Source organism: Panthera onca, chromosome B2 (assembly GCF_046562875.1).
Source record: "Panthera onca isolate mPanOnc1 chromosome B2, mPanOnc1 haplotype 2, whole genome shotgun sequence".
NCBI lineage: Eukaryota > Metazoa > Chordata > Mammalia > Carnivora > Felidae > Panthera > Panthera onca.
Window position 1 is genome coordinate 119,112,262 of NC_138343.1, and position 19,496 is coordinate 119,131,757.

Genomic DNA, 19,496 nt, shown 5'->3' on the forward strand with positions numbered 1-19,496 from the left:
CAATAAAAGTTATCTCTCTAGCCAGAAACAAAGGAAGGAAGGAAGGAAGGAAGGAAGGAAGGAAGGAAGGAAGGAAAGAAGGAAGGAAAGGAAATGAATTCATTTCAGCTAACTTCCATGACAAAATAAAACATTAATTTTTTTATTTATGGAGATTGATTGATTTATGTTCGTATATATATTACATCTATCTATATGTTTGTACTTTGGAGACCTCAAATTAACTTACAAATAAGTTTTCCAAATCAGCAATTATTAATTTGAAAAATAGTCAGTAAGAAATGTGGGAGTTATTAGAGACCTGTAGGAAAAGATTTAGGAAGAAAAAAGAGGCAAAATGTACATAGAAGATGTCAGTACCTTTACTAGTAATAGGTCCTAAGAAACACTTGGTTCAGTGTTGAAAAAGCATGTGGCTTAAGTACTTGTATTTCCAAAGAAAATCATATACTGGTGTCCCTGGAAAGATAGTAGATCTAACTTAGGTAATTTTTTTTTTTTAAAGGAAAAATATTACAATGGCCAGATGTGGATCATTATCACTTTACAAACATTTCACCATTTCCAAGTTTTAATAATTAAAGAAAAGCGAGAAAATATTCCTTCAAGAATACAATACATTTACTCAGTGATCATTGAAATGGACAAACGTAGTTTACAATCCTGTTTAGGGAGACAGGGATTCTAAAGAGGAGATTTTGAAAAAGAAACACTCCCAACACTTGACTACAATTATGAAAAGTGATGTCAAACAGCGTTTTCCAAAGTTAAATTATTATACAATATTTGAGCTTCAGGTTACCTGAACAAACAGTACAAAACCCTAATTTTCCAGCTGCAACTCTGAGATGGGGAGAAATTCAAAGGTTGTCAAAATAGTCTCACCCAAGCACTGCCAGGAGGCAGAACCAGTATGAGAACTCAGAAATCTCCACCTCACGCTCTTTTCTCTCCACCTCTGTATCTCAGTCTCAAGGAAGTGATAACAAGGAGCCAAATATTTTCACAGAAGTTCAACGCAGCCAATAAATACTTGGTTGATTTCATTCCCTCCTTTTCTACAGAAACATTGAATAAAGAGAGTGCTACATTCTACTACAGAAACATTGAATTAAGAGAGTACTATATTTCTTTTCAAATTAAGAGGTTGTTTTTTCTCCTCCACTTAAACCATGGTGCCCTAAAAGCATGCCCACAAACTCATGACACCGCCCCTGCCACAGAGCACTCATACTTCCTGCAGGGACCTACCCCTCGCCTGCATTCAAAGAAGTCACTCTTGGTACAAGTCAATAGTGGGTGTCCGAGGTGAGAAGATCTCTCGACTCAGGCAGAGTTTCAGTGCCTTTCTGAACCACCGGTAGGAGAAGACATAGATGATAGGGTTGCAGGCCGAGTTGAAGTAAGCAAACCAAATAAAGATGTCAAAGACCAGTGGTGGTGTGACGAAGTTAAGGAGGCTGTCAACCAGCGTGTCAATGGTGAAGGGAAGCCAGCACAAGAGGTATATGCCCACGGCAATGCCGAGGGTCTTGGCAGCTTTTCTTTCACGTTTGGCAGCCCCAGCCAGATTTTTGCTCAAGGTGCTGATCTGCTGAGCCTGCCTGATGGCAACCACAAAAATCTTCACGTACAAGCTGATCATGATGAGGCAGGGGAAGAAGAACATAGGAAAATTTAACCAGCCCCAAAACTTATTGAAGAGCAGTTGGCAACTGCCCACACAAGGCATCTCTTCCAGCCACTGACTGAGCGCATTCTCTACCACATCTGTGTAGAGGAAGAAAGCTGTATAAGCTGCTGGAATCCCCCACCCTGCCAGGATGTACCTGATGGCCACCCTGACTGTGAACTTGGAGGGATAGATCAAGGGCTCACAGATGGCACAGTGGCGGTCTATGGAAATGAAACAGAGGTGGAAGATGGAGGTGAGGCAGAAGAGGGTATCCAGATAGGTATGCAGGCGGCAGAGGAAGTCTCCAAGGAACCAGCAGCTCTCCACGGAGCGAATGGTACTGAGAGGCAGCACTAACAGACCCAGAAACATGTCAGCCAGGGCCAAGGAAAGCAGCAAGAAGTTAGTGGGGGTGTGAAGCACTTTGAAGTAGGACACAGCAAACACCACAAACAAATTTCCTAGGACCGTAATCAACATGCCTACTGCACCGGCCAGGTAGATGGCCAACCGGATGCCCAGAGGATGGACTGTCCTGGGGCAAGATCCATTCACCTGGTAGCAGAATGCTGCGGGGTGTTCTTCAGCACCTTGGTTGAGGACAGCACTCATTTATGATTCCTACTCTTCCTTTCTCTCTGGGAACTGGCCACCTGTACCACCCAAAAAACAAACAAACAAAAAAACAACCCCCCCCAAAAAAACCACAAAACAAAACAAACAAACAAACAAACAAACAAACAAAACAAAACAGAAAGATGTGGAGGAGAAACTGAAGGGCATTTTGTAACCTAGTACAATTTACTTAGGTACTGAAGCTAATATTGCCCAAAAATCAGTATAATGTGAGATTTAAGGTCTCATAAGAGTCACTTCTCTGCTAGCTCTGGTTTCTCTAACTGGGCACTTTTGAAATTAGTGTAGACTGTATCTTTAAGGGCAAAGAAGTAGAATGTAATCTAACTGTTCCCTCAGAGACAAAGCAGGCTTTGCCACGGTAGGTACTATACAATTATTGAGAGGCCATCTCTTCCATTTTGATAAGTTGACCTATTGTCAAACATAAAGGGAGATTTCAAGTTATCAGTCTGAAACAAGGAAGAATTAAGTCTTTGTAATAAATCATTGCTTGGGGAAAGAATAACATCTGGCTCCTCTCTTCAAGAATTAAATAAAGCAACAGTAAAATCAACAGATCGAGCTGTTTAATTACATGCCAACCAAGAAAATAATTCAAAACACAAATAATTAAAAGAGTAGAGAATTACCAATTTCAGTTTGCATGCGGCACAATTCCTAAAGAGAACACACATTGTTCATACATCCTGGAAGAACTATCTGTTGTGAAAAAGTATTTTTCTATCTTAACACCGGTCTGCAATTTTAAACAAGTTCCAGTAAATTGAATTCAAGGTTTCTAAACTACTTACAGAAGTAGGAATCAGGATCACTTCATCAGAAGTCCTTCTTGTAGCAGGTGAACACAGGTATGTAGAATTCTCTTCCATCAGCAAAGACGACAGATGTGCAATCGGTTAATGATTTTATACGCCAAATAGAAACTAGTCCTCAGGGTGGTATGCCATGCAAATGAGTGTTGGAAGTGCTCCAAGGGACCTAGTTTGCACTATTCACAAGTTTCAGTAGTTTGAAGCTTCTTCTCAGCACGAGATCATTTATCTTGCCAATTAATTAGATGAAAATTGAAGACACCAGTTTTATATATCCTTTTGTTTAATTTTATTTTTAGTGAGTTCTGTATATCCTTTCTGCTTTATTTTGTATTAAAATTTTTTTTAATTTGTTCATTTTTGAGAGGCAAAGAGAGACAGAGCATGAGTGGGGGAGGAGCAGAGAGAGAGGGAGACACAGAATCCGAAGCTGGCTCGAGGCTGCTGTCAGCACAGAGCCTAACGTGGGGCCCGAACCCACAGACCACGAGATCATGACCTGAGCCACCTAGGCACCCCACTTGCTTTAGAATTATTCGTGCACAGGGTGTCTCTGTGGCTCAGTTGGTTAAGGGTCTGACTTTGTCTCAGTTCATGATCTCACGGTTTGTGAGTTCGAGCCCTGCATCAAGCTCTGTGCTGACAGGTCAGATCCTGGAGCCTGCTTCGGATTCTGTGTCTCTCTCTTCTCTTTGCCCCTCCCCCACTTGAATTCTGTATCTCTCTCTCTCTCTCTCAAAAATAAATAAACGTTAAATATTAAAAAAAATTATTTGTGCACATTTCTTTCAACAAAATAGTTGAGAATAATTGATCATAAGCCCTTAGGTTCACTTCGTGTTGGTTAAAGAAGTCACAGTAGATGAAACAGTTCCCTGAATACAGCCGAGTTAGATTCTTGTTCTGTTACCCCCTCAGTCATCCCTTACCCTTTTCGTCCCTCTGCCTCCCCATTGGTAAGAGTACCTACAATTAGACTCATATGTCCATACTTTATGTGGATACTACCAAGAAAAATAACACATTCGATTATATTCTGCTCTTTCTGATTTTTGGTACCAAACCTCCAGGGGATGGGATGCCTCTTTATGGCCTTGGAGAGATCATTCCTCAAAATAAATCAAACCGGTGTTGCAAAAACCACATAACTGTAAAGGTGACAAAAGATTACATCTACCAATGGGGCCTGTAGTAGGAAGTATAGGGGTCGAAGGATTGAAATAAAAAAAAAAAAAATGAAGGAGGTTGACAGACACCTCCACCTTCTCCACAAAGCCTGGGCCAAACCCAGTGATCGTCACTGGAAACTTGCACTGTATCCAGTCCACGTGCATAGAAATAGATTTTTAACTCCAGAACTTGATCAGACCAGGAAGGATCCTGCGTTATCACATACCGTGACACCTTTTGATTCATAAATCATAATCCACCCTGCAATTAGGCAGAGATTCCCATGGCTCTAAGTCTAATCTGACCAAGAGTTTGTGAAAAGTAAGGACAAATGTCTTCCAAATAAAAGAAGGCCTAAGAAGGAAACTCTCAAAAAGGGTCTTGTGTTTTGTTTGTTTGGGAGATATATTGCATCAAACCTGAAATGCAATATGCAAGCACATGTGTGATTCCTCTGTCAGAGATTACCTAACCTTCTGTGCCCTGTTTTCTAATCTATTAATTGAATATAATACAATACCTACAACCACAAGTTTGTCATGAAGATGGATGAGTGTTAAGAATGGTTCCTGTCACATGGCAAGCTGGACAGACAAGAGTGGGAATAGATACTAGTCCCGATTCTGTGTTAACCCTCCCAAGTTAGGGCTCTGATTCCCTCTTCCAAACTGACTTTCAGAAATACACTCCAGGTACATAACAACTGGGAGCAAAACTAATTGGGGTTTGGATCCTCTAGATTTTCTTGCTCATCTTGAGATTCATTGATGTTGCATTTGTATAGCTTTCATCAAAGAGGCTTTATATTTTAGAAACAAGACAGAAGAGAAAGTGGAATATTTATAAGGTAGTCAAAAGTGTTGTTTAGATTTAGGATCTTAACAATTAGTTTTGCTATTTAACAATGCTAAAGCTACTAGAGTAAGCTATAAGACAAGAATATTAATGTTCTCCCCTCTCCCCCAAAGCAATGTCTGACTCCCTTGAGATAAGCTGTGAGTGTTGGTCCAGGAGAGATAAAGGTTACTAGGAGATATTCTAGAAAAGAAAATAATCTAACTGATGATACCCGAGGGACTCATAAATGCTAGCAATATTTGAGACAGGCAGTCAGTAAGTTTTTAAGAATTGCTTCTATTCATATTTGCAATCTGAAACAGTAATCACCTTTGATGACTAAGGTCTAAGAAAGTGAGGTTTTTCTTTTTCTTTTTCTTTTTCTTTTTCTTTTTCTTTTTTAACAGAAAGAATAATAAAAGCAATTCCCTTGAGGACACAAATAAAAAAGCAATTGCAGAACAAGATTTCCTGTTTTTCGTAGCCCCTCTGCAATCCAGTCAAGATCAATTAAATGCATATGAAAGGGAAAACCTACGTTAGCAGTAGATGAGGCAAACAAATGTGGGCTTTAACAAGAGATACACCAGGTTTTGAATATTATGATCTTGGAAAAGTTGCCTAATCTCTTGAACAGGGGATTTAAGCTAGAGGTTATAGAGAGTGCTAGGAAGATTAGGTAGTTCAGTGGTAGGAAGCATCTCCTTTACTCAATGTGATGACACATTCCTTCGGCCTAAAATGCAGTCTTCCCTACACCCCAAGCCAGGCAAAATTTTCCTCCTCCATATTCCGTAACTTATTGTGCCTGGCTCTATCATAAGATATATTACCATGCAGGGTAATTGAATGGCTATGTTTCTCCTATTAGACCATGAGCCCCGTAAGGCCAGGATTTCAGCTTTATGTGTCTCTGAACAAAAAACACTCAGAGTAGTACTTGGCACATAGTAGATGCTTAGTAAATGTTTATTGAACTGAGTGGCTTTTAATATAGGCTGTCCATGGCAGCCACCATCCTCCTGGGATAATGGCTGCTCTATTCAACCTCAATACATTCTGGAAAGAAGAGCACTGGGTTTGTAATAATAATGGAATGATTCACTTTTCCTTGGACTAGCCACCTTCCACTAGGGAAGAGAAGGTGGAGCTGTTTTGAGAAACAATTGAGCTGATGTTCATGGACATCCTTTGTAAATTACAGAAGTGCTTTATGAAGGTAGGGAGTGATTATGACTGCAGCAGAAGCTTCCATATGCTCTTTTATTTCTCCTCTATTTAGCTATGCTTTTAGTGGGCAAGAGAAAATGTGGCCTGTGGCCACAGATCCGAGTTCCTTGATACTAAGTCAACCATTTTGTGTAATTCTAATTTTTGTAATGTTTTGTTTATTTTTGAGAGACAGAGAGACAGAGCACGAACTGGGGAGGGGCAGAGAGAGAGGAGACACAGAATCTGAAATAAGCTCCAGGCTCTGAGCTGTCAGCACAGAGCCTGACATGGCACTCAAACTTGTGAACTGTGAGATCATGACCTGAGCCGAAGTCAAATGCTTAATCAACTGAGCTGCCCAGGTGCCCCATCCTTATGCTATGCTGAGGGTCAAATGAGAAAATGCATATATACCGAGTAAATGGCTGTCCTTCTCATTCAGTCTCTCAGTTCTAGCAGTGCAAATAACCTTGTTGAATCCCGAAAAAGGAAGAGAGGCTCATCATGGAAAGCAGATTGTAAAATACTCTTTCCATCATATGGTGCTCTATCTATTGACCCATCTGACCCAGGAAGGAGGTCTATATTGGCCTAAAGACCAAGGAACTCCCCTGTTTCTTTGAGTCTTCAAAAGGAAGGAGTACCATTAGCCTCTGGAATGTCGTGTTTGGGATTAGGGGAAGAAGAAATCTCCTCCTGAAGGATTAAATGACTGTAGTCATTAAAGAATAAATCAATACTTTACCAAGCATCTCAAAACCTAATTCTGATTTCTAATACTGTCCTTTGATGATGATAATAATAATAATAATAATAATTTGCCAAAACATCTCAGGATCTAAATATGCTATATCTAAATTATTAAGGTACAAGTACTGGCCTCAGGAAGCTATAAATATTCAACAGAACATGTAGATGCAGAGAGTATTGGGAATTCTCAACTGAATAGAGATGTTATTAAATGTATTTTGGAATAATGAGTAGTTCCTAAATAGATAGTCTAGAGTGGGGATAGAGTCAAAAAAGCAAAAAGGTTCATAAACAGCATTTAGGATTTATATATATGTATATGGACATTAGATACTTTAAGTATTAAGATGTCCTGCATGGATGTGTGATATCATTTAGCCAGGTCAAAGAATGGAGGGGGTTTGATTAACCAAATATTCTGATATTACTATAAGAATTACTGTAGGGGCACGTGGGTAGCTTAGTCAGTTAAGCGTCTGACTTTGGCTCAGGTCATAATCTCACTGTTTTGTGAGTTCAAGCCCCACATTAGCCTCTCTGCTGTCAGCACAGAACCCACTTCAGAGCCTCTGCCTCACCCCCCCACTCTCAAAAATAAAAGAAAATAAATTACTGCAGTAAAATGCACTTAATATTAAAGCCTATGCTAATGGTAACAAGATTTCTCTTTGCAACATACCAGTGTCTGAAAGTTATGAAAAGCAACCTTACTTCCTGCAAAAATAAGCAAAAGTTATAAATAAATCACATCAGCCACATACAAACTATTTGCAGATATAGTCTATTTGGCTGGAAGAGTCCTTCTATTGAACATCTCCATTTATGAAATTTCCCAATCTGTCAATCCATTAGATAATCAACAATATTTCTACATAAGCAAAACTTTCAGTAAAATACTTCCGCCACTGAGGCATTAGGAAAGGAAGGGAAGATCTGACTTCTATTCTCGGGAATCTCACTATATGAGCATGAAAGCTTCATTTTGAGTGTTGCAAATGTTTCTGAGTCAGTAAGTCCTTTTCCACTATGTGCCTTTTCTGGCTCTGTCCCCCAGTTCCCCAGTACAACATCGTGCACATGTGACCAAAGAAAACAGGAATTAAATTCAGTTCAATTTCTACTTTACAAATAGGCTTTTTCTTCCGTCTTCTTTCCCAAGAGAAGGAGTCCCTACTTGCCTAGAATTCTTTGCTTTGTAGTTGTTTATCTTGGTGGATTTGAGTGACTCCCATGTTCTTCAAAGTTTATATGTTTTAGTTATCCAGTGAACATGTTCAGAGATTTTAATGGGAAAGGAACCATTCCAGGCACTGTGGGATACAAAATGGAAAATATAAAGACATAGTTTCCCACAGAAGAAGCTTATAATCTAATGAGGAACCAACACACCGGTGCATACTCAACTCTGGCACAAAGCAGGAGTCAGAGAAATGGGTTTGGGGTGGTGGGTGTGCATAGAAGGAAGATGCTGGTTACATTGAGTTTGCGATCTTGGTAGAACATTCAAAATGGCAGTCTATTGGTAGTAAGAAATGAGGGGCTTGAGTTTGGAAGAAATAATAGGCTGCAAATAAATATACTTGAAAGATATATAGACATGAATATTGAAGCTGTGAGGTTAACTAAGGTTAAAGCAGGATTTCTTAACCATGAAACTATTGAAGTCTTAGGCCAGATAATCCTTTAGTGTGGGGGATATTCTGTGCATTGTAGACTCTTTAGCAGTGTTCCTTACCCCTACCCTCTAGATGTCAGTAGCATCCCTCCCTGGTTGTAAAAACCAAAAACATCTCCAGACACTGAATGGCCACAAAGGGCAAAACTGCCCCTGATTGAGAACCACCAGATTAGAGAGACAGAGGGATGGTATGAAGGATGAAAAGAAGGTTGTAAAGGACAAAATAAGTTTATGGGGTAGGAGAAGCAAGAGCAAGACAAAAAAAAAAGACATGAAGAGACATGTGCAGCATTAAGTATTATCTTAAAACTATGGGGTAGGGAAAGAACTTCAGTTGTGAATGAAACTCAACCTTAGTGAATAATTAGTATGTACACACAGACACCCAAAGACATGGAAATACCACCTATGTGTATATACACAGGCTGTAAATATATACAGCAAATATAATTACATATTGAGAGGGAGAAAGAATATATTCCTAAACTCTTATTTATTCATTCTTCTCATTCAGTAAGACAGTCCAATTTTACCAATATATTACAAAATTCACTTCAATGCTTTTTGAAGAGGTTTAAGTCAGAACCAAAAAAATTGAAAGTAGCTACAACTGTCTGCTTCCTTCTCCCCTTCCAAGTCAATCACATGCTAAATAATCCAGACTCCCAATGTTCTCAAGCTCTCTCCCAGGCTCCCCTAAGATAGAATAGTCTCAAGAAAGATTTAGATAAACTCTGCATGGCTGTCAATAAGTGTGAAGACCAACTCTGTCTCCTCTTCTGATGTTCATAAGAAAAAAAAAATCTCCATTTGATTTAAGTCAAAGGAGTGAAATTCTAAATCTCTAATTTTGTGAATTCAGGAATCAGCAAGCCATGGGACAGAGTTTTTTTATTGGAGATGCCTTCCCCAGAACTCCAGAAATTAACCACTTTGGTAGCTCTGGTAAACCCAGAACGCTAGATCGATTGCTCCTACTTAGATAGATGTCCATAACACCAGCTGGAAGAATATGCTTATCCAGTAAGTTTATGGCCTTACCTTTGAGGAGGAGCATCCAACAAGATTCCTTACCAGGAAAGAATCTTACAGAATGGAGAGTATTGCCTAAGTGTCTGCAGGATATAGGCTTAGGGTAGAAGAGTCAGGGTGGAAGATGGTTCCCGTGATAATCATCCGCAATGCCTTGCGAAACCAGGGATAAAACATGCCATATATGATGGGATTGAAAGTGGAGTTGAAATAACCCAGCCAGAGGAAGACATTGTACAAATCTTCAGGAGTTGTGAAATTAATGAAAGGGTCTGTGATTGTCAAGATGAAAAAGGGCAGCCAGCACAATACAAACACTCCCATGACTATGCTTAAAGTCTTGGTGGCCTTGCTTTCTTTTTTGGATGATACTTTCATTTTGTTTTCTGACCCAACGTGTTTCCTGGTAGGACCCATGCCAATTTGCTTAGTATGCTTCCTGGCTATGCTGAAAATGTGTATGTAAATCCCCACCATTACAGTCCCAGGTAGGAAGCAGGCTATAAAGGAAGCCAACACCCCCCAGAGCTTGTTAAATATCAACACACACAAACCTGTGCAGTCAATGGCTGCAACAAAGTCTTCTGCACCAACTATGTTTAATTCTGAGAATACCAGGCCAAAGGCAAAAAAAATTGGAATAGACCAACTGATGAGTAGAAAGACCTCTATTACAGGGATGGTAATTTTGGTGACATAATGCAAAGGGTCACAAACAGCATAGTAGCGATCCACTGAGATGAAGCAGAGGTGAAAAATAGAGGTGGTGCAGAGCATGATGTCACAGCAGCTGTGGACTTTGCAAAAGAGGTCTCCAAAATACCAGCAAGACTCAATGGACCTGACCATACTGAAGGGCATGACCACACAGCTCAACAAAAAGTCAGTTGTGGCCATGGAGAGAATCAGGAAGTTGGTTGGGGACTGGAGCTGCTTGAAGTGAGCGATGGAAATGATCACAACCAGGTTGCCCAACATGGTCATCACTATAGCACCAGTCATGACAACATACATGGCACACACACTCAGCACAGACCTCACATTTCTAGGGCATGAATTGTTGACCAAAGCAAAGCAAAATTGGATTTCCGGAGGATTCCAAAGTTCCAGTGAATTCATCGTCTTTGTCCTGTGGGTACTATTAATCTTTTGCAAAATTACTGTGCTCCTCTCCTTTCTGTGAGAGAAAGAAGAAAAACAATGAAAATCCCTGGTGGGCAAATTTTCAGAAAGGCCCAGGTAGCTGCATTTCCAATTCTAAACTGAACTTCCTACCGACCAAGAGCACTGCTTCCCAAACTTTAATGTACATACAAATCACCCAGGGGTCTTTCTAAAATACAGATTCTGTTTCTGGGGTGGAGGTTAAGAGTCTGGCTCTCAGGAGATGCCAATGCTGTTAGTCTAAGGACTATCCCTTAAGTAGGAAGGGACTAAAGACAACTGAATGAATATCCAATGTCTAAGTAACCCAGTTAAAACCACCTAAGTAACCCAGGTAAATGCCCATGTTCTGGGCACTAATATGTAGCCCTTACTTAGGATTCCAAATCTATAGGCAGATCAAGAATTTTCTCTGTCCCACTTATATTAACCAATTTGATGGATAAAACCTGTCAAGAATTACTAGGACTTATGGAACTTTTATTTAATGTTTAGCTTCAAAAATAATTACAATCTAAAGATTGTGCTTCCCCCCCCCCCCGCCCTTAACTTCTCTTGTGGGTATTTGCAAATGCTTTGGATCCTGTTGATTAATACATACTATTCAGTTAAGGGAATATTTTTCTTTCCAATGTGAAGAATAAGTTTTTAGATTTTTAGAGCAATTTGTGGTCGACTAAAAATGTGCTAAAGTCTACAAAATTATACATGAATAATCTCCAAAAAGGGCAGGGGGATACTGAAATGATAAATTCTGTAAATCTCGTGTGTTACCTCCTTTCATTTAGCAACTCCATCCATGAATTCAAATTTAAGTTGAGGTCTCCTGGTCCACAGATTGCAAGACTTATATTGGGAACAAATTTGACACATGGGCGTGCTCACTGTTTAAACTGTCACGTTACATAATTTATGCTGTTGCCTTTAAAAATGTGAAAATAATGAGACTGACTCACCCAGAGTATGACAGAGGTTGGATTTGTTTTTCCAGTACCCGGACTGGCTGTGTAGTTCTGATGACCAAAGACAAGCATTACTGAGCTCTAAGGCCAGGTAGGTAGAGTGGACTTTGGCCTGAGAAGAAATGAAAACTCACTGGTCCATCGTAAAAACAAACCCACAATCATGTCCTCATGAGATTTACTTGGAAAACACACTAAATGAGAATACAATTACCTTTGAAAATAATATTTACAGTATTTGCTATTATAGCTCAGCCATTTTTTTTTCCAATGTGTACTATTTGAAATTTTAACATCATGGCACATTTTATTTGATCTGGATATAATAAGTTAATTTCTCAAATTAACATTTTTCTTTAGGTACGTTTTAATTTTGTCAGTCAAATATTGTGTAATGGCTTTGAACTTGAGAAACCAAACACAGGTAAGAAGGACAAAGACTTATTCAAATCCTTTTTAAACTGTAGCTTATCAATTTTGGAACATACAGCACAAATTATTTGGTTACTTATCACTTTAGCCATGAAATCTTAAATAATGGAATAATGAAATCTTAAATGCTCAATTAACTTCTTTAACAAATTAACTTTATTCTGCCTTTCATCTTATTTTTGTGAATTTAATTTTTTTCTTTAATTCTTTAAAAAATCATCCTTAAAGATAGCTGACAGGTACCAAAAAGTTTCTTAAGCATTTCACTGCATATCCATAGACAGACAGCATTCTCATACAAAATAGACACTCTTCAATTGTTTATGGTATAATTTTTGGAGTTTGAAGTTTCATTTTTGAAAATTTAATCCCTGAAAGAATTGAAACAACTTAACCTCCTAGGTGTGTAAAGTGAATATCATTTATTTCATCTTATTTATTTACTTTTTGTGGGAGGAAGCAGGGTATGAAACAGCTGTCCAAACTTAATAGCATTATCTCATGTTTCTGATGCATGGTTACCTATATTAGGGAAGTGTTTGAACTTATTTACTTACAAAGTCACTACGCATGTGAATTGTGAAGGTAATGTCAAAGGTAATAATGCTTTAAGCCCCTATCATAAACTCTTGGTCCCAAATTACAAAAGCAAGTAAGCAAATGCAAATATGGCTGCTGGTCTACTGCTTTGTTAAACAAGGAAATTGTCATGAAATCAAGTGCAGTCCGGCTTTTGTTTGTTATTTAAGAACATAACAGAATAGATTCCTTTAGGTTGAAGACTCACTTCCAAAAGATATACAGTAATTTTTAATAAGATTAAATAAAGTTAAGCCCACTAAGACATCTCACTTTCAACATGGGATATTATTATTACACTTCTTTTTCTTTTTACCAGTTACGTTTCCGGGGGCCAAATGCATGACAGCATTGTAAACAATCACCCAATGCAAGCATAGAAAATTGTTAGTTTTTTTCCTAAGAAGTAAAAAGAAACATTTGCAAACAACTCTGGAGAGGAGCAAGCATTGCATTGTCTTTTAGTTCAAATTTAATTATTTAAGGGAAAAGATAACATAATAAGGAAACAAACAAGGACTGAAATAATGATTTCAAAAACACAAAAGTCCCCCAGAATTGCAAAGAAAAAATGAAAAAGGACTCACGTAATAATTTTCCCCAAGCATTAAATACCTAAAATTCTATTAATATATATTTATTTCTCCAAAATAAGAAGGAAAATATTCATCTAGCTCAGTAATGTATTACAAATAAAGTGGAAATTTTAGGAAAGGACATATCAAACCTGTTTAATCAGGCCTGATTTTTCTTCTCTTGCTAGTGACATAGTTCAGCTGCTTTACTTCTGAGACTATTTCTGTGGGGAAAATGATTTTATCTTACCTTGACGTACATCACTTACGCAATAGTTTCCTAGGTAAGGGAGCTAAGAAAGAAAGTTCAAGAAAGAAAGCTAAGTTCAAGAAAGAACTGCTGTGGGTTTTCCTATCATGGCCTGTTTAGAATTTCGGTGATTAAAAAAAAAAAAAAGTGATCTGGCGTTATTTTTTAGACCAGTGTTTTAAGTTTGATTCCTTTCAACATAAATTAAAAAAAGGATGAATGTTTCTGATCTTTTTCTTCTTTTAATATATTCTCCTCTTGTTTACCAGAACTTGTCTGGCTAATTAGGTAATTTGGAGCTAAAGTCACTGTGAGATGAAATATCTGTTGTGCCAAGGTTTCTTACCACACTACTGCTCATTGTGTCTCGCGGCTCTCCTCTCTGCTGACACCCGACCAGAAAAGGCACTTAGGCTCAAGTTCTTATAGGTGGAGCCCTGGCAGGCTATCCTGTCATCAGTGTGTACACACAAAATATGCCTCCTGAGGCTGCATTACCTCCTTCTGTCCTGCTTTTGACAGGCGTGTCCCTTAACAATCTTCCATGCGCTGGGGGCAAAGCCATTACAGCAGGTCACCAGAGAATTGGCTCTGGGAGGGCGAATCAGTGTCCTATTGTCCCTTTGGCTTCAGAGGAACAGCATGGAATAGGCTAGCACAAGGCCAAAGTGGAGACAAATGAGAAAAAGTGAAAAGAAGGGAGGAAGGGGGGGGGATAAGGAAGCAAAGAAGAAAGAGTGAGAAAGGAGAGAATTTGGTTAAAATCTAAAAAACTGCTCACTCCACTTATTACCAAATGACAGGTGTTTTGAAGCACTGAGTTCTTTAATCCCTTAGTGAAAAGTTGACTCATTTATACTGTTGCAGGATTTCTGACCTCAGTACTGGGGATTCCTTGTCTAGTCTCTTCGAAGAATGAAGAAGGGGGCACAAAATGAGCCGCAGGCAAAAGCTTATTAGAGTATGAGATCAGTAAGGAAGAATAGTTTCGTAAAGAGAGCTTTCATAGCTCTGTTTAAAGAGAGGGGACATTGGAAAGTGAATGCCTGACGACTATAGGCAAGAGTCCTTGTAAGGTTCTGGTCACCCCTGCTTCCCTTCCCCCATATTTCTTCTCAGGTTCTATGCTTATTGGCTTGGTAATTAGGTGCTGGGTTGTCCATTCTTGATTGGCTCATTTCCATTGTCTGAGGGATGGTCTATGGCCATACCATTCTTTGTGAGTCATACGTTTTATGGTCTACTTATTTTGAGTTTACTTATCTTTGCTCAAATTCCTGAGGGAAACCTGAGGGGGAGTAGGTGGGGTCTGTTACATTCTTAAGAGGACCCTTACGCCTGAGGGGGTTCGCTGTGGTCAGACCTGCCAGCATTGCTCCAAAAAATGTGTTTTTCCCCACCGGGACCTCAGGTCCTATCCTTTCCCTCTCTCTCTGCCTACGGAATCCTATCTTTTCCTATCAGTATTTTTTCCTTATGCTACCATGCACGGGTCAGTGATATTCATACTGCAATGAAGTCCATAATTTTCCAAATGAGGATCCTAACCACGCAAAAAGCAAGAAGAACCATTGCTTCAAACCAACCAAACGAAAAGCGAAAACTTCTTTCACCATGTGGGTATTTTCATGATCCCTGGAGGAAGGTGCTTCTATTAGGGCACCATAGTTATAAACACTAAGCTTCAAGTCGTTTACATGGATAATTTTATCACCCATCAGGGACATAAAACTGTTATATCTAAATACTCAATGCTTTAGAGAGCATCAGAGTTTAGGTATTTAGAAAACATTGAATCAAATTATTCATATTTAGAACTAGCAAAAACTAACTTTATTCCATCCTCTGGGGATTTTTCTTTATAAAATGAAAACCCTTGGTGAATGGGGACAGTTAGAAGATGTTGGGTTTTCCTTCAATGCTCATCTGGGTTTATAAAACTTCTCTTTCCAAATGTCTTCCTAGGTATAGAACTAATAACTTCATGGCACATTTTTATAAATTTTCATTCTATCGGGCAGGGTCCATTCAGGAAAGTAGAAAGGTACATTGTTGTTTTAACAGAGAGAAATCAACTGTGAAGTTGTTTTAAGAGCTAGTGGAGGGCTTATGACCTATTGGTGGCTTTAAGAGTTTGTCCAGGTGAGGGGCGCCTAGGTGGCTCAGTCGGTGAAGCGGCCAACTCTTGATTTCAGCTCAGGTCATGATCTTAGAGTTCGTGAGATTGAGCCTGGCTTCAGGCTCTGCATGGACAATGCAGAGCCTGCTTGAGATTCTCTCTCTTTCTCTCTCTCTCTCTCTCTCTGCCCTCCCCTGATTGCTCTCTCTCTCTCAAAATAAATAAATAAACATTAAAAGAACAATAACAACAACAGTTTGTCCAGGCTCAAACCAAGACTCGAATGCTTCAATGGCGTTTGACTAAGCAAGATTATTTATCATGAAGATTACTCCTCAGTGAGCTTCTGAGATGATGAAGCATAAAGCACACACTTAGCTGCTACAGTCAGATTCTGAGCTGTCCGATCCATCATCCCAGCTCTCCTGGGGCACAGGGACTTTTGGAGCCCCAGAACTTAATTATTACTAAAAGAGCTTAATTTGCAAAAGGAAAAACAATTGCATCCTTTTGACCTTAAGAAGATCTTTTCTTTCCTTGGCATTAATCTACCAGCAGCCCACTCTCAGTGGCTTATCCCCCAAGTTGAATAAAGTAATATAGGATAAAGTATAAATAAGAATAAAGTAAGTAAAATAAAAGAAATAAGAATCAAGTTATAGACAATAAAATAAAGATCAAAGAATAAAGTAAAAAAGAAAAAAGAATGGAAGTAAGGAAGGAAAAGACAAACCAGATCAACAGGTACCTATAAATTGCACACTTGAATTTTCAGAAGGATTTCCTTCATACACTAAATAACTAATAGATCTAAATTAAACACAAGATTTACATGGTTCAGGTCAGGTATATTATACTTGAAAAACTTTGCAAAATATGTGTTCATCTGCCCTATGTTTTCTTTTCCCTAGGATTCAAATTTCCAGAGGACAGGGTTTAGTTCTAGCTTATCACTATGTTCTGTTCTGTATCCCTCTGGGTAGACATTGATAACTAAGCACTGTATTGAACCACAAAGGGAGAAGTGATATAATGCAGTCATGGAAATGCAGTAAAATAAACATCAAAAAGCAAACAACTAAGGTGTTTGCTGATATACTCAATAAATAGATATGTGCTTACATGGATATTTATTGCAGCATGATTTGTTACCACAGAAATCAGAAACAGTAGAAATCCAGTTACATACATTATGATACTTCCAAATAATGGAATATTTTTTAGAGCTTTTGAAAAATTAGGAAAAACTGTTTCCTGATAGAGAATGAGTCCCTAATATTACTAAGTGAAACAATCAAGTTGCAGAACAGCATGTATAGTATTTTGCCATCTTCAAAAAAAAAGTACGTGAGAACAATGTGTACATACATGATTGTGGATGCGCCTGTGTATTTCTAGAAAGATACACAGGAAAGTAATTGCCTCTGAAAAAGCAGTCTGTAAGCTGAAAGGACAGACTGGAGGGAAATTTATTTTTTAGTGCACAGTTCTTGCTTCCTTTTGCATTTTTAAATATGCACACAGTCTCTTTAAAATTTTTTCAAAAGATTTAAAAAAAAATTTAATGTTCATTTATTTTTGAGAGAGAGAGAGAGAGAGTGCAAGCAGGGAAGGGGCAGAGAGAGAGGGAGACACAGAATCTGAAGCAGGTTCCAGGCTCTGAGCTGTCAGCACAGAGCCTGACATGGGGCCCGAACTCACAAACTGTGAGATCATGACCTGAGTCAAAGTCGGAGGCTCAACCGACTGAGCCATCCAGGCGCCCCTCAAAAGATTCTTTTAAAGTTTTTCTTTATATCATTTAAATTTATTATTTATTTATTTTTATCATTTATATTTATTTTATTTATATCATTTAAATTTATTAATTAAAATTTTGCATATAAAAACCCTTATATTCATGTTTGTGAAGGATCTGTAATTCAAATTCGTAGTATTAATATAGTTTACATTCGGTTTCAAAGTAATATTTGTATATGTGTCATTTTCAGTATTTGTAATGTTTAAAAGAATTTAGTATGTTAGGGCATTTATCACCATAGCTTTGTGATTCCCACTTAAAATGTGTTTTTATTTTTTTTCTTTTTATATTCTTAAAACTTTTTATTGTAGTACAACACAAACCCAGTAAATGCACAAATATCAAGCATACAGCTTATGAGATTTTGAATACATATAGACCTGTATAGCCACAATCCAGGAGAGACCTAGAATATTTCCAGTATGTAGATGGTTCTCTTGTGCCCCTTTCTTTTTTTTTTTTTAATTTTTTTTTAAATTTTTTTTAATTTTTTATTTTTTAATATATGAAATTTACTGTCAAATTGGTTTCCATACAACACCCAGTGCTCATCCCAAACGGTGCCCTCCTCAATACCCATCACCCACCCTGCCCTCCCTCCCACCCCCATCAACCCTCAGTTTGTTCTCAGTTTTTAAGAGTCTCTTATGCTTTGGCTCTCTCCCACTCTAACCTCTTTTTTTTTTTTTTCCCCTTCCCCTCCCCCATGGGTTTCTGTTAAGTTTCTCAGGATCCACATAAGAGTGAAACCATATGGTATCTGTCTTTCTCTGTATGGCTTATTTCACTTAGCATCACACTCTCCAGTTCCATCCACGTTGCTACAAAAGGCCATATTTCATTTTTTCTCATTGCCACGTAGTATTCCATTGTGTATATAAACCACAATTTCTTTATCCATTCATCAGTTGATGGCCATTTAGGCTCTTTCCATAATCTGGCTATTGTTGAGAGTGCTGCTATAAACATTGGGGTACAAGTGCCCCTAGGCATCAGTACTCCTGTATCCCTTGGATAAATTCCTAGCAGTGCTATTGCTGGGTCATAGGGTAGGTCTATTTTTAATTTTCTGAGGAACCTCCACACTGCTTTCCAGAGAGGCTGCACCAATTTGCATTCCCACCAACAGTGCAAGAGGGTTCCTGTTTCTCCACATCCTCTCCAGCATCTATAGTCTCCTGATTTGTTCATTTTGGCCACTCTGACTGGCGTGAGGTGATACCTGAGTGTGGTTTTGATTTGTATTTCCCTGATAAGGAACGATGTTGAACATCTTTTCATGTGCCTGTTGGCCATCCGGATGTCTTCTTTAGAGAAGTGTCATTTCATGTTTTCTGCCCATTTCTTCACTGGGTTATTTGTTTTTTGGGTGTGGAGTTTGATGAGCTCTTTATAGATTTTGGATACTAGCCCTTTGTCCGATATGTCATTTGCAAATATCTTTTCCCATTCCGTTGGTTGCCTTTTAGTTTTGTTGGCTGTTTCCTTTGCTGTGCAGAAGCTTTTTATCTTCATAAGGTCCCAGTAATTCACTTTTGCTTTTAATTCCCTTGCCTTTGGGGATGTGCCGAGTAAGAGATTGCTACGGCTGAGGTCAGAGAGGTCTTTTCCTGCTTTCTCCTCTAAGGTTTTGATGGTTTCCTGTCTCACATTCAGGTCCTTTATCCATTTTGAGTTTATTTTTGTGAATGGTGTGAGAAAGTGGTCTAGTTTCAACCTTCTGCATGTTGCTGTCCAGTTCTCCCAGCACCATTTGTTAAAGAGACTGTCTTTTTTCCATTGGATGTTCTTTCCTGCTTTGTCAAAGAT

General features: G+C 38.6%; 2 protein-coding genes across 3 annotated transcripts; both read right to left on the reverse strand.

Moving 5' to 3' along the window:
- Positions 1 to 214: 214 nt before the first annotated feature.
- TAAR5 (trace amine associated receptor 5) lies at positions 215 to 2,649 on the reverse strand. The gene has a single exon (XM_060614536.3). The coding sequence runs from the start codon at positions 2,285 to 2,287 to the stop codon at positions 1,274 to 1,276; it is 1,014 nt and encodes a 337-aa protein (XP_060470519.2). The 5' UTR covers positions 2,288 to 2,649; the 3' UTR covers positions 215 to 1,273.
- Positions 2,650 to 9,300: 6,651 nt separating this feature from the next.
- LOC132667643 (trace amine-associated receptor 4) lies at positions 9,301 to 14,157 on the reverse strand. Of its 2 annotated transcripts, none has more exons than XM_060616693.3 (3): positions 14,114 to 14,157; positions 11,926 to 12,043; positions 9,301 to 10,982 (listed from the first exon to the last, which is right to left on the reverse strand). In XM_060616693.3, the coding sequence occupies exon 3, from the start codon at positions 10,922 to 10,924 to the stop codon at positions 9,881 to 9,883; it is 1,044 nt and encodes a 347-aa protein (XP_060472676.3). In that variant the 5' UTR covers positions 10,925 to 10,982; positions 11,926 to 12,043; positions 14,114 to 14,157; the 3' UTR covers positions 9,301 to 9,880. The 2 variants fall into 2 exon arrangements, with proteins under 2 accessions (XP_060472676.3, XP_060472677.3); XM_060616694.3 differs by lacking the exon at positions 14,114 to 14,157 and adding an exon at positions 13,768 to 13,812.
- Positions 14,158 to 19,496: the final 5,339 nt, after the last annotated feature.

What these genes read in the sequence shown, in the direction of transcription:
- TAAR5 (XM_060614536.3), bottom strand. Translation starts at nt 2,287, where the DNA reads ATGAGTGCTGTCCTCAACCAAGGTGCTGAAGAACACCCCGCAGCATTC.
- LOC132667643 (XM_060616693.3), bottom strand. Translation starts at nt 10,924, where the DNA reads ATGAATTCACTGGAACTTTGGAATCCTCCGGAAATCCAATTTTGCTTT.